General features: G+C 34.8%; 1 protein-coding gene across 1 annotated transcript in view; it reads right to left on the bottom strand.

Annotated features, from left to right (window-relative positions):
* Positions 1–4506: 4506 nt before the first annotated feature.
* The window catches only part of LOC123522896 (uncharacterized), a 131643-nt gene continuing 121715 nt past the window's right edge, over positions 4507–14434 (bottom strand). Inside the window, exons 15-20 of the mRNA XM_053549070.1 lie at positions 12181–13228; positions 11018–11547; positions 10670–10797; positions 7959–8007; positions 6888–7129; positions 4507–6710 (exon numbers count right to left, since the gene is read on the bottom strand). Coding sequence (XP_053405045.1) covers positions 6588–6710; positions 6888–7129; positions 7959–8007; positions 10670–10797; positions 11018–11547; positions 12181–13228 — 2120 coding nt within the window. The 3' untranslated portion in view covers positions 4507–6587. The remainder of the gene's footprint in view (positions 6711–6887; positions 7130–7958; positions 8008–10669; positions 10798–11017; positions 11548–12180; positions 13229–14434) is intronic.

The raw sequence follows: 14434 nt of genomic DNA, 5'->3' as shown, positions 1-14434 counted from the left end.
ATTGATAATTAACAGTAGACTTGGTTACAGTATGTACGCAGTCTGAATATTTTTGACTTTCATTCAAATTAAATACAGAACTTGAGGGTATCTAAGAATCAAATATACGTTACCTAGGTTTTAGTTTATACTAATTTGTTTAAGCTCGATTGTAATGAAAGCGTCAAGCTGTTTGAAACCACTCTTCAGTCCGCTTCCTGGAAAAACCAATACTGGTGCCATATGAGAGGTCATGGTCGTGACCCCAGTGGGGTATCGAACCCACATTCCCTGGATTGAGCAGCCGGCACTTCATCCACTAGACCACCTCTTCTTACTAGGTTCACCTATTCAAATTTATATGTCGTATATTATTGTTCCAGGCTAATACATAAATCATGCTTATTGGCATTGCAAAGCACTTAGTAAGTTTTTTACAGCATTACAAAGATGAAATGAATCATATATTATGAAACATACGTTACCAAGATTACACAGAACATTAAGTAACATTAAAGCTAGGATAGTTTTGGGGTTTCGATGGACTAAGGTGGTTTCAAGACAGAGGATTTTACATTTTAATGCGTTGTTTTGATATTTACGGAAGGTAAGATTGTATTCATTACTGAAATTATCGGTTTATATGTGTTCAAAGTTGCTGATGTATTCCTGATGTTAATAAACACGGCAGTGTTGGACTTATGGAGCATCACACATATACAGTACAACATGGGTACATGTAGTGAAACAAATGCAACTTTTGGTAAAACATGCTTTTTAAAATAGTTCAGTTTCTTTGATCATGGTGATTTTCATATATCAAAATTCATATTACATTCCCATAATGAAAACATAGATAAGACCCCTTGTTCATGTTGTGGTTGTGATAGCATTATGTATATTCAACAATCTTACTGAGAACTCGTTTTTATTCGCTTTTACTTTCAGTTTATAAACAGCTCTTACTTTTTATACGCCCGTCTCTGAAAGAGCGGGGCGTATTATGTGAACACCTTTGGCGGTGGGTGGCGGCGGGCGGTGTCCAAAGCATGTCCGCTCTCTAAATCGAACATTTTTATCGGATCTTCACTAAACTTGCTGACAATGTTTGTTGCTATAATATCTCGGCCAAGTTCGGTAACCAACCAAATCGTCCCAGGCACTCTTGGGTTATGGCCCTTGAATTACATGAAAAACTGTACATTCAGCTTTGTCCGCTCTCTAAGTCCAAACTGTTTTCATCCGATCTTCATCAAACTTGCTGACAATGTTTGTGGGCATAATATCTCGGCTAAATTTGATAACCAGCCAAATTGCCCCAGGCATTCTTGGATTATGGCCCTTAAATTACCCGAAAAACTGAGTATTTAGCCTTTTCCGTTCTCTAAGTTGAACGGTTTTCATTTTATCTTTACTAAACTTGCTGACAATGTTTGTGCGATAATATATCGGCCAAGTACGATAACCACCCAAATCGCCCAGGTCACTCTTGGATTATGCCTCTTGAATTAGGCCAAGTTCGATGACGGGCGTATTTTGTGACAGTCTGGCACACTTGGTTCATTATAATTAGAAAGGGGTTTTGTGTGTGTGTGTGTGCGTGTGTGTGTGTGTGTGTGTGTGTGTGTGTGTGTGTGTTTCTTCTAGTAAACTTATCGCATTTGGTGGCTTATATTTGTAAAATCATGAAGGTAATAACATTGTGATCTGAAGGCAGTAAATATTCAAGGAAAAATGGTGATACTCAAATGCTAAGCGGTTCTCATATACTAAACTTCTGTTAAGATGTTCAAAATAACGTAGCAGGATGCAATAATTGTAGATGAGGTTTACTCGTTAGCTTTAAAAAGAATTATGACAAAACATCCCATTTTTTTCAGACTTTTATTCAGGTAAGAAAAGAGATTACAACCATTCCAAAATGTCAACCTAAACTTGAATGAATCTCAGATAAGTCAATTGATGTTTTATTTTAAGGTTTTAATTTATAATTTGTCAAAAATACAGAGAAATAATAATATTTCACACTGAGATAAATATCAGGCCCGGATCCGGAAATTTTTGGCTAGGGGTGGGGGAGGGGGGGGGGCACCAGTCTAGAATAAAGATGTCACCTTGGAGGGGTGCCTTGGCCCATATTGGGGTTAGGGGGAGGGTCAGGGAGTTCTCCCCCTTGATTTTGTTTTGAAATGCAGGTATGAAATGTTGGCCTCTGGTGCATTTATTGGTGGCTGTACTACCCTCATTTTAGCGGGTCAGGGGGCTGTCCCCCTGGAAATTTTTGATATACAGGTATGACATGGTGGCCTCTGGTGCGTTTCTAGGTCTAAAGTTTTAGAATAAATATTCCTTTGCCAAAATAGTAGGTTATTTTTGATTAGTATAGGTCAGTTCTAAGCCAACTGGAGGGGTGAGAGGGCACGGGTCCCCTCGGCCCGGCCCTGGATCCGGGCCTGAATATGGCAGCATTTTGGAAATTTATACACGAAGAAAGTAATCTAAATAGATATATAACATAAACAGTGGTACAAATATTAATATCAAGCAAACCTATTAAGGCCAATGTTTTAAAGCCGCTCCGAGAATTTATTGCAAATCCAACTTATCCAGACATACATTATGGAAAGTTGACCTCGTTATGTGGTGTCATAACTATTAACAGCAACAGGCTGCTAGTCAGACAGTTATATAAGATAGTTTTATCTTTTTATGTGGTTATGCCTGTCTAGTCGTATAAGACAATTGACCTCTTTATGTGATTACATTTTTCCCGTGACAAGTCGTTTAGCCTGTCAAGTCATCTGAGAAATGTGTCATTATTATGCTGTTACATAACTTTTTACATGCTACTTTCCCATTGAAAAGAGGTTCTATAGTTATCAGGAGAAAGAAGGAATTTTATGGAAAATAATATCAGTTTTTAGGCGACAAGAGCTCAGATATTTCCTTAGTCAAAGTGCTGCTTTTGTGAAAAATGTAAAATCAAGACCCTGAAGTTGTGGAGTTAAAACGCATATCTTCATAGAGAGGTCAATGCAAGAATGATACAGACAAAGACTGCGTGAACAGGATAGTGCGAAAGAACGGGACGGTTTTCATAAATGTAGACAGGTTTATGCTAGATTCTTTAGATTTGATGATGATGATCTTAAAGATGTGCATGAGCATAAGTCGTTTAAGGTGCTTTAGATCGTTGGTCACTAAGTGCAGTTGAACATTTCCATTAGAAATAAGAGAAAGCACAGCAATGTCAAAATAATCTATTAACGGATGTTGCAGGGTTTGTTTGGTGAATGTCCACGGAGATGTAATCAGCTTTACTACATTTACTACCTGACCCTGAAACTTCGGATCTGGTACATGTATACTAAAAGGTTATACAATTTCAAACTGTAATACACAATATGCAAAATAAGAAAATGTTAAAAAAATATAAAAAAAAAAGTTTCTAGAAAGTCAATTCAACGAATAATAAGGCGGTCAATAAGATTTTAAGAAACTTTCTTAAGTTCCTAACAGAAACAGTTTGAATATTCATATAATGATTCAATTCAAGATAAAGTAAATGCACTTTTATAAAAGACATTTATTAATATAAAAACGCGTCATTTTCTCTTCTTACATACCAGATTGGGATTTCTAGGGATTTCACCGGTGCTGAAAAACTCCATCTTACATCCCGGGGTGTAAGATGAATCTCGTGCAATAAATGACGTATTACGAACTACATGTATGTAGAAGAATTATGTAGCAATTTATATTTTATTTCAAAACAACGGAATGAAAATCCAGTACCTTGACAGCTCCTCTTTGTTCCTGACAGTATATGTCTCGATTCACGTTATTTTATCAAAAATTCATAACCTTACGTTGCAACTGATAAAATAAAACCGGAACTAGACATTGTTATTTGTCTTCGAAATGTCATTATGTCTTTCCTGTTTACGGACGTTGGTTTCCCGCGTTTTGTTTAAATACGCTGCTATAAGAAATAGTTCGAAAAAGAAAGCCATTCGATTGCTTTTATCATTATTATTATCATTTGAAATCGGTATGCAAGAAAAAGATTCTGTCACTGATTATAGGTGCAGACGGGAATATCCGGCTCTCGGGTAACTGTTGGATTATGCCTCGTTTCCGCCTAAACAGTTAGCCTCGAGTCCGGAAATTCCCATCTGTACCCACAGCCATGAAAGAATCATTCATTACAAATAGAATAAAAATTAATACGAAATAAGGACAAGTTTCCTAATCGAGACTGCCCACCTTTAATATGTTTTATTTACAGAGGTTTAAAAACAAATATATATAATTGAGCCGTGCCATGAGAAAACCAAAATAGTGGGTTTGCGACCAGCATGGATCCAGACCAGCTTGCGCATCCGCGCAGTCTGGTCAGGATCCATGCTGTTCGCTTTTAAAGCCTATCGGATTTGGAGAAACTGCTAGCGAACAGCATGGATCCTGACCAGACTGCGCGGATGTGCAAGCTGGTCTGGATCCATGCTGGTCGCAAACCTTTCTCATGGCACGTCTCATATAATGAGTTCATTTGGACATGTTTAAATAAATCAATGTGAAATTGCAAATTAAAAATATATAAGTAAGCATAAATAAGCATGACATGATTTAAACCCAACAAAATAAATAAACTTAGAATATAGTTACAGAATAAATGTTTCAATTTGGATTTAGGAATACACATTGCACCCATACTATAGCAAGTATAAAATATATCCTAGTTTTATCATGGGCGGACATTAAACTTTAATTTGTCAAACAATGTCCGATCATCTCTTTGATCGACAGATCTGTTTGTTTTTTTTCTAAATAAATATCATAAAAAGCGTAATAAAACAAAAAGCGTCATATCTACACCTAGTCTGTCTTCAGAATCTATGTTAGATTCATAGGAGATAACCCCTGAAGCAATTCAAATATTATACAATAACGTTCGCTTTCTTCTCAAGACATCGGCGATACTCAGGTAAAAAAAAATGCCAAAAAAATGTACAATACAATGTAATACAGTGCAGTGCAGTGCAACACAGCAAAACACAATGAAACACAAAAAATAAAATACAGCATGGTTAACTACAATTCAAGTGAATACAAATGCATAATAATATAGTGTCAATATTCTAAACAGAGTTCTATCAAGGGCAATGAACTATACTAAGTCAGGCAAAATCCGAGAATCTTTATAATCGTCATACTTGTATATTTTCTCTTATTGTAAAGACCGTAACAAAACAAAAGAAAGTAGTAAAACTCATAGCCTGTTGACAAAAAGTATCATATCTAGACCTAGTCCGTATTGGTCCAAAGGGGTTTACCCTTGAAGCCATTCAAACATTATATAGTTATGTTCGCTTTCTAATCAAACAGAGGGAATAATCAGAGCTACAAAATATGAAAGGAAATTCTGATCAGAGAAGAAAGGCGAAACAATGAACATTTTTAAGATTATTTATTTTAATTTAAAAAGATTATCTGGTCGTTAGCCGGACTATATCTATACCACGACACCAAAAATGCAAGCCGAGTTGATTGTTTGTACTGCAGGGGCAAGAATGTAAACATTAGGAAATAATGGGCACGATACCTTAGACCTCTCTAACTAATATGATTAGGATTTGGAATGACTACAGATGCTAGAATGAAAATTAGCAAAAAATGTCGTATTTTTATAGATTGTGGGCATGTTACTATGAAGCTTCAACACACCAATTAATGACTATATTGACGAACAAAGTACATGCATCGACACTAAAACCTCGTCATGAGCTCTTTATGCTTTTTTCTAGCTAGCAACAATACAATACAATACAATACAAAACTGGAATAAACTAAAATAAAATAAAACTGATCAAAAGACAGCACAACACAAAACAAGTCAACACAACACAATTGAACGCAACACAATTGAACACAACAACAAAAATACAATGTAGTGCAATACAAGTCAAGTGAATATAAGTCAATACAATACAGTGTTAGGTAAAATCATACAATTGAATAAAAGTCAAGACTAATAAATTATTTACATTGTTCTGTACAATACGGTGATATATTTTGACAAGTCGCCATTCTGAAATATGAATAGTCCAATAGATATTGTACAAGAAGATATTAAATGAACTTTTTATTTTATTCTCATTTTCTCTTTAAAAAGGAAATCAATTCAAACTGGCATTTCCATTTCAGGTGACTGAAACATTTGATAATCAATACGTACACTGACACGACGCTGCGTCAATCGTTTACTGGCGTTGAGATTCGTTCGGGCGACGGTGTCCTTAATAGAATATTTTGAATCCAATACAAAATATATTGTATGATCACTTTTGTAAACTGAATACTGCTTGTAAGAGAAAATATGGTAAAGAATAAACAGTTTATATCAAATACAATCTAATTTATCGTATAAAATACCTATAAAATTGAAATATACAAAACACACAAATTACAAAGTAGGCAAAAGAAATGTATAAAAGTACCGACAGAATAAAGGAATAAATCTAAATATGTCACATATAGTTCAAAACATACATAAAGAAAAAGTCTATTATCACTCTTCTACTGTATCAAAGTAAGAAGAATTATTCTCAGTTCCTTCTCGAAGTAAGTCGTCGCAGAAGAATACCAAACTCGTAAATATTGTTTTGTATCTTTTCTTTGTCGTCTGTCATGAATAACTTCCAATCGAGTGCCAAACTGACAATTTGCTTCTGAAAACAATAAAAGCAAGGGATAACAATTTGGTTTATCAAAGACGATAAATTCATTCAAAACAGTATACTCTTTTGAAGTTTGTTTCGTTTTGTTGCTTTTGAAGACAGATTTTTGAGAGATAAGAACACTTCTAGTATACTTGTAGATGTCAGTAAATACTTTATTTTTCATACCTTCTTCCTATCCATTCGAATGTAAGTGTTTCTGTCCGATATTTGATCAACAGCGATGGAAGAGTCATGAAGCATGGTCAAATACTTTGAAAGTTTTAGACTTATCGCAGCAGCAGCTACAGCAGGAATGCTCCCTTCTTTTGTAAGCACGTCTTGCACGCTGTGTGTTCCTTTCAATGGTCCCCATATAATTCCCATAGATCTACCACAGTTGTGATATTGAAGGATTGCTGAACCAATCTCTGAAGGTGAGAATGAACAATTTGTATGTAAGAATTTCCTAGAAGAAATGGAACGATTTCAGAACTCTAAACGCTCATTTATAAATATCCTTTATAAATAAAACTGTTACAACGGACAGGTTGAATAGTTCACAAAGCTTTAAAAAGAAGGAGTTTAGACTTCAATATCCAATTTTATAATGCTTTTAATGAAATAAAAACGTGTCAGGAGCCTATTCATCACACATTTTACTAAAATAACTACAGAAAGAAATAATTTCATTTCTTAATTAACTACGTTCAATGCATGTCCTCTAAAGGATATTTCAATGAAAGTATCACTGATTTCTTTTTTTTAAAGGGACTTTTAAAACTGATATGAAAACTATAATTACTAAGGTGGAGAGATAAACTATTCATAATTATTAAAATTCAGTTAGATTAACGCTTACCCTGCTAAATTTCTAAAATGGATTGGCTAATCTTTCAAATTGGGCAGTGCCACTTGTTAATCAAAGGCATGTTTACCGAAAATTTACTGTCTGAATAGCGAACACTGCAGAATATGTGCACGCTGATCTTGGTCTGCACTGGTCGCAAAGGCAGAACAAGAATCGTTTTACTTGGTTGCATTCTATGTTTCCAAAGGATCGTCTTATAGATTTTATTTACTGCTATATATCGCCTTCACGTTCCAGTTCTATATTTCGTGTGGTCATTATATACCTATCCACTGAGAGATTTGTTTTATTAAACAAATGCTAAAGAAGATAGACGTTCCTTGTTGATGATTTTATTATGCAGATTTACAATTTCTTATCTGCATGCATTCCTGAATGAAATAGCTTACCCTTTTGAAGTTCTGTTCTGTTCTGCTCCTCAGTACTTGGGTTGAATTTCTGTAATTATTAAATCAGAAATACAATTGATAACACTGTATAAAAGTTTCCACCAAACAAAACGATATACACCAGAATATAGATAACAAATGAAGTAATCTAGAAAATGCGACATATAGAGTTGCCGTTTCATGTCCGCTGTATAAGGAAGCGCCTTCTACCACATTGTACCGCACAATCAACTGTGCCTAAAACTGCTTTATCCATAGGTGCATGTTAATAACATAGTTTGCATACAATATATTTGAACCAGACTTCTTTGGGTATAACGGAAAATGGCAGAAACGAACTACAGGTATAGAAAGTATCATATTTATAAAGCTGGTAATTACAAAATTTAAGTTTAAATACTGAGGAAGTCCATAATACTGCATTTCAAATAGTAACAAAACACAACTCTTACTTACCTTAGTTCTACTTATTAATATTGGAAATACCTTTTAATTTTTGAAGTCAGCATAAAGGACAAACCTAATGTACACACTTTACATAGTTGTGATAAATATCGGACCATGAGACGGTTAACAGAAAGCTTAAAGATAATTATGTACATTTGTAGGAAAAGGAAATTATATTTGATAGAACATGTTAGAAGGTAGAATAATAAATTTGATGTCATATCTCTTTATCAAGTATATTTACAACCACACTTGAATCGCAAATTGCTTTATGCATTACTGTTATTGCTTTCATTCGAGAAATAAACATTTTTAAATATTTTATGAAACGATATTATCGTTTTAAGTAGCCAGTATTTGAACATACTGTCTGCCATTTGTCTTTGCTTAGATTCTCGTTGTTTACACACTCCAATGATCGGTCACAAGCTATAAGTGAATGACCTAGCTGATTGAAGAAATAATTCATTGCAAACCGTGTTTTTAAACTATATATACACGATGGGCGGTTATACGTCGGACGAAAAAAATCCATGAGGGGCAGTCAGAGTGAGATTATTTCCTATGACCTATAACTGCCGGAGTGTATAAATAGTCTTCAGACACGGATTTGATATAAATCATTTTGATTCTAATATGTCTTTTATTGTACAATTCATATCAAATATTATAGAACTGTTTCTTTGCGCATTTACGGCGCCAAACGGTAGGTTGTCACGCCCCTTTGTTTTATACACGCCTGGACCGGAAAAGGTTATACATTCTGGGGAAGAATTGCATTAGGGCACAAACGATGGCGAATTACGACGGGCGTTCAATAAATAATGTTACTCCGTGAGTAGTTCCATAACCGGTGTCTATTTTTGAATGCGGTGTTTAGCACATTTTAGGGAAATTTATTGGGAACAAAATGCCATATGAATATAAAAAAACGGTAGATGCAAAGTAAAGATATAATCATTTGAGTGAGGTATACTCAGGTATACTGGACGATAGCAAAAATAATTATAACTTATTTAGCATTGTCATGGGCATCCAGGGTCGCAGTAAAATAGAATAACACAAAATAGTCACAAAATTCTATCATTTTTCTACGAGATACAGCAAACTTTGATAAGTTTGAGTTTGTTTTGAAATACTTTTTGTGTTTTTCATTTTACAAAACAGCTAAAATATCTAAACTCGATGTTGATTCCATCTGGAATGAGTCTCGAGAGTGATTAATCAAAGTGGTAAGAACTTGTTTCGCAATCGAGAATTAAGAAATTAGTATCAACTTAAAATACAAGATTTTTTAATCATAAACATCACGCCTGACAAAATTGAAGAGGCTTATTGTACTCAACTTATCATGTTTCGAATAAAAATATGCACACACCATTTAATACTGTTATCATTTTGTATTTTGGTTTTCAAATGTTTATGTAAAGATGATGATTTGTTTCAACTGTTTAAACAGAAAACTGAACTACAGTTCTAGTTGTTGAATAGTAGAATCAAGGAATTGCAAATTGCAATCTCAACATGTTGGACATCAAATGGTCCAGTATACCCGAGTGTATTTTTACTCTGAATCTATCGATTTTTATCATTCTTAAGGCATTTTGTTTCAAATAAATTGCTCAATTATGTGCCGAAACCCGCATTTAAAAATAACCACCGGTTACAAAACTATATACAGAGTAATATTATTTATTGAACTTCCCTCGTAGTATGTAATGCGAATAATCAACTCGGTGTCTGTTAAATCAAGAAGGTTGTGTTATGTGACATTTTGTTTTAAGTATGCTATAAAGCAAAACATTTGATCAATTTCGGAAGCGCTATTTCCCGATGCATACCTCCATCTTTGACCTAATGGCAAAGTTTATATACTCAGCACATCGATTCATCGCCAAATACTAATATGCCATGTAAATTCAATACCTTAACAACTATTAAGTTATGCTTCGAAAACGAAATATGGGGGACAAATTGAACTTTGAGCTTAATTTGTGACCTTGACTGTAACCAACCGAACTTATTCATTCGCTCTGCATATTGTATCGTTGCCACCAACATATGTGCCAAGTTTAACGTCACAACCTTAAATGGTTATTGTGTTATGCTCCGTACACGAAACATGACTGGCAGACAGACAGACGGACAAAATACGTATGTTTTCCAAAACGATCATGCTTCTCGTTTTCGTATAAACAGATTGAAGACTTTTACCCATCTTTACTAAATGGAGGAAGTGATCAAAATTGTAAAATATCTAGTACCTGTTTTCTTATTATTGCCGTGAGTGTGTATAAAACAGGATTCAGTGCCGAGTTGAGTGGTAATAAGAACACTGCTGTCCAAGCGTAAGCATCTCCAGAGATAGGGTATCCACTCAATGCCATTATACCTTAGATGAACATAGTGAGGGTAAGAAGTCGCATACGTATAATGGTATTTATACCGCAGACGTAGTAGGCACTCAAAAGTGGACAACAGCTCGCCCTCCACTTTATTTGAGTAGAGTTATAAAAACGTCATACATAACTGTAGCTGTCAAGTTTGTATTTGATTTTGTTTAATGGCGAATGGCTGTTTATAAACTATTTACATATATAGAATTCTCTTACCCATTACACCTATTGGAAACCAGCACAGGAAATCTGTCGTTGCAACGAGAATGAGGTTCCTTGCTACTTTTAGATCTTGCTTTCTTGATCTCTCGGTTTTCTTTATGGTGCTTGTTGCTTTTCTTAGCTCTATAAAAATAGCTAACTGGCCTAAACCCACAAGAATAAACGTACAAAAATTTAAGCCAACAAATATAGCAACCGAATACATCCAGCCTGGTGGCTTATCTCTTGTTAAAGGAAGGGCGATGCATACTCCCGATCTTGAATAAAATCTGTTCTGAAAAAAGCCAGTGAATATGATAGGAACCAAAGCCAAAGCGATGGCAAATATCCAGGAGATGCAGGAAACAATGTGCGCCTTCTTAGGTCCAATTCTGACGGTACCGAAGGGATACTTGATGACTAAAAGTCTGTCTAAGGTTATCAAACAAACGAAAAGGACACTCGCTTTGGAAGATACAGTAGACAATATACCGGCAGTTACACACCATTTGCTATTTCTCCATTGCTCATCCTTGAAAATATACCTGCAAATGAAATAAAATAGTTGATATTCAAAAGAACATATTAATACAATGCGTTCATATTTCAACTGCTGTGTGAGCAGTACAGTTAATCGTAAATTATTAACAATTGTATGATGGTGTAGTTATTATTTGATTATGCATGTATTTCTTAATATGACTGCGACATATCCAAAAAATCTGTTGCAATACTATCTTCAAAATTTGTGATGTGGCTACATATTGTAAAAAGCAAACTACAGAAATGACTGTACCGTAAGTTGACCAAAACGTCTAAATATATCTGTTATGCTATTCAAATATTTATTTATAATTACTATATATTAGATTTTGAACTAGTTCCCCCTGGTCCCTATAAATTGGCCAAAATCAAGTATATGAGTAACCGTATATGGATTTCTAACCGGCAATAATTAATTGCGCTTAACAATTGCAATCTCTAACACAGGTATGGTAAGAATAATTTTTGAAAAGTTGCAATTGATTATAACGTCAAGGGGAACACATTTTCAACACTTTTAGAATCGAATTCAGCATACATGTATCTGAATGGGGTATTTGGAGCTTTACCAACCATATTAGAGAAACCATTCACATAAACATAAATAAATTAAATAAAATGTAATTTCAAAGTACCTGTCCCGATAATATGAATCTACTACAGCAATTGTAATGAGGTATACTCCCATAAGAAAGTCGGCTGTGGCCAAATTTGTCACAAATATACCATAGCCGATTTTTAATCTAGCTCTGTCATAACCCAAACGGTAAATAATCGATCCAAGATTTCCAGCTAATGCTGCTACCCCTACTATCCATAGCACTGCCTGAAGGACTGGATGTCTCATGAGGTCTTCACACGAAGAAAATTCGTTCCTTTTTGGGTAACACTCACTTTCCTTGACGTAGCATGGACGAATACAGCAAAATTTATAAGCAGGTGTATGGAGTTCTCGGAGAGAAGTTACACTGCGAAAAATGTGCTTGTTGAAAATTAGAATTTCATTACCTCTCATGTCTAATTTCTGTACTGAAATATTATTGAAAGCAAAATCTTCAATTTCTTGTATCCTGTTATATGAAATGTTAATCATTTTTACTGTTAAATTGGAGAAGGTGTATGCAGAAATCCGTTCCAGCTTTGTTCCAGTTATTTGCAGACTATTAATGTTTTCCAGTCCATGAAATGCTGTCGAGGATATAACTCGAAGGTTAACATTACCAATCAAAATGAGATGTCGAAGGTGCCTCAAAAAAGAGAATACATGTTCTGGCAACCTTGTTATTTCATTATATCCAATATCCAGTGATACGAGGTTGTTTAAATGAACAAATGCCTCTTTGCTAAGAGATCTGATCCTGCACGAGGATACATTTAGCCTGACCAAGAAATGTAATCGTAGTTTGTCCACTTCTAATAGCTTATATATTTCTGGATTTAAACTGATATCTGCACTCCTAGTGCTTTTTGGTAGTGCCAACGCTTGTCTTAGCTTTATGTTTGCTGCTCGGCAGCTGATCGAATACCCAGAACATGAACAATTATAAGGACAACTGAAATCGCAAAGTTGTTCGTCGTCTTTACTGCTACATTGAGCAATACCGTCACAAATCTGTTCCAATGGTATACACTGCTGACTTGATGAACATCTATATCCCCCTGAGCAGGGAACAACACTCGCAGCTATAATATAATTATATATATTCTGTGCGATATATCATCTTAGATGACATCGTATAGTCCTATTAATTATTCTTAAAACAAGAGAAACATGTAAATGGAGTATTGCCATACAATACAAAGGCCCCTACTGGAAGGCAACTAACGACCTGATATCTGTCATGTGTAAATAATACTGTACTCTAATATTACAATATGTTATAACACAAAGTTTGGATCAAAATTTCCATTCATAAAAATCTAGTTATTATATTGCTTATAGCATCTTTAAATATATTAGATAATTTAATTTCAATTTTGATAACATTTCATTACGAAATCGTGGAAAAATATGAGAAAAATTACAGAAATCATCAAATTAAAGGGAAGTAATTCTGAAGAAAATACACGAACAATAGTTATAATTGGACCCATATTGCAAGTTAACTTATAGGAAATATTTGTGCAGCCTGGGCAGAAAAAAACAATATTGATTTTTGACCTTCAAATGTGACCTTGACGTTGACCTAGGGCTTTGGTTATTGCGAATAACACATTGTCTCATTTTGGGAAACATTTGTGTCAAGTTCATTTTAGGGAACATTTGTGTCAAGTAATATTAAAATCCCTTTCTGAATGACAGAGGTATAGACTAAACAGGGAAAATTTCCTACTGACCTTCGACCTCAGACTGTGACCTTGACATTTGAGTTAGGGATATAGGTGTTGCAAACGACATGTTGTCTTATCATGGGAAACATTTGTGCCAAGCAATATCGAAATACTTTAATGTAGGTCAGTTATGGACCGGACAGAAAAAAAACAACACCTGAATTTTGACCTCTATGTCTGACCGTGACCTTTGAGATAGGGTTCTGGGTGTTGCACAGGACACGTTGTCTTATTATGGGGAACAGTAGTGCCAAGATATATTAAAATCCTTTTATGGAGTGTCGAGTAACAGCCCGGACAGGAAAAAATACTCTTGATATTTGTCTTCCAAGTGTGATCTTGACCTTTGAGATTGGGCTTGACATGTTGTCTTATTATATGATAATTTGTTCCAAGTAATATCAAAATCTCTTAATGGAGTGTCCAGTAACTGACCGGTCAGGTAAAAGTCCTGTTTAACTATGACCTCAAAGTGTGACCTTAATCTTTAATCTAGGGGTACAGGTTCTGCGCATGGCATGTCTCATCCAGGGGAATATTTGTGCCAACTGCTTTTTT

This window comes from Mercenaria mercenaria, chromosome 8 (assembly GCF_021730395.1).
Source record: "Mercenaria mercenaria strain notata chromosome 8, MADL_Memer_1, whole genome shotgun sequence".
Classification (NCBI taxonomy): domain Eukaryota; kingdom Metazoa; phylum Mollusca; class Bivalvia; order Venerida; family Veneridae; genus Mercenaria; species Mercenaria mercenaria.
This window is presented reverse-complemented; position numbering and strand designations above follow the sequence as displayed.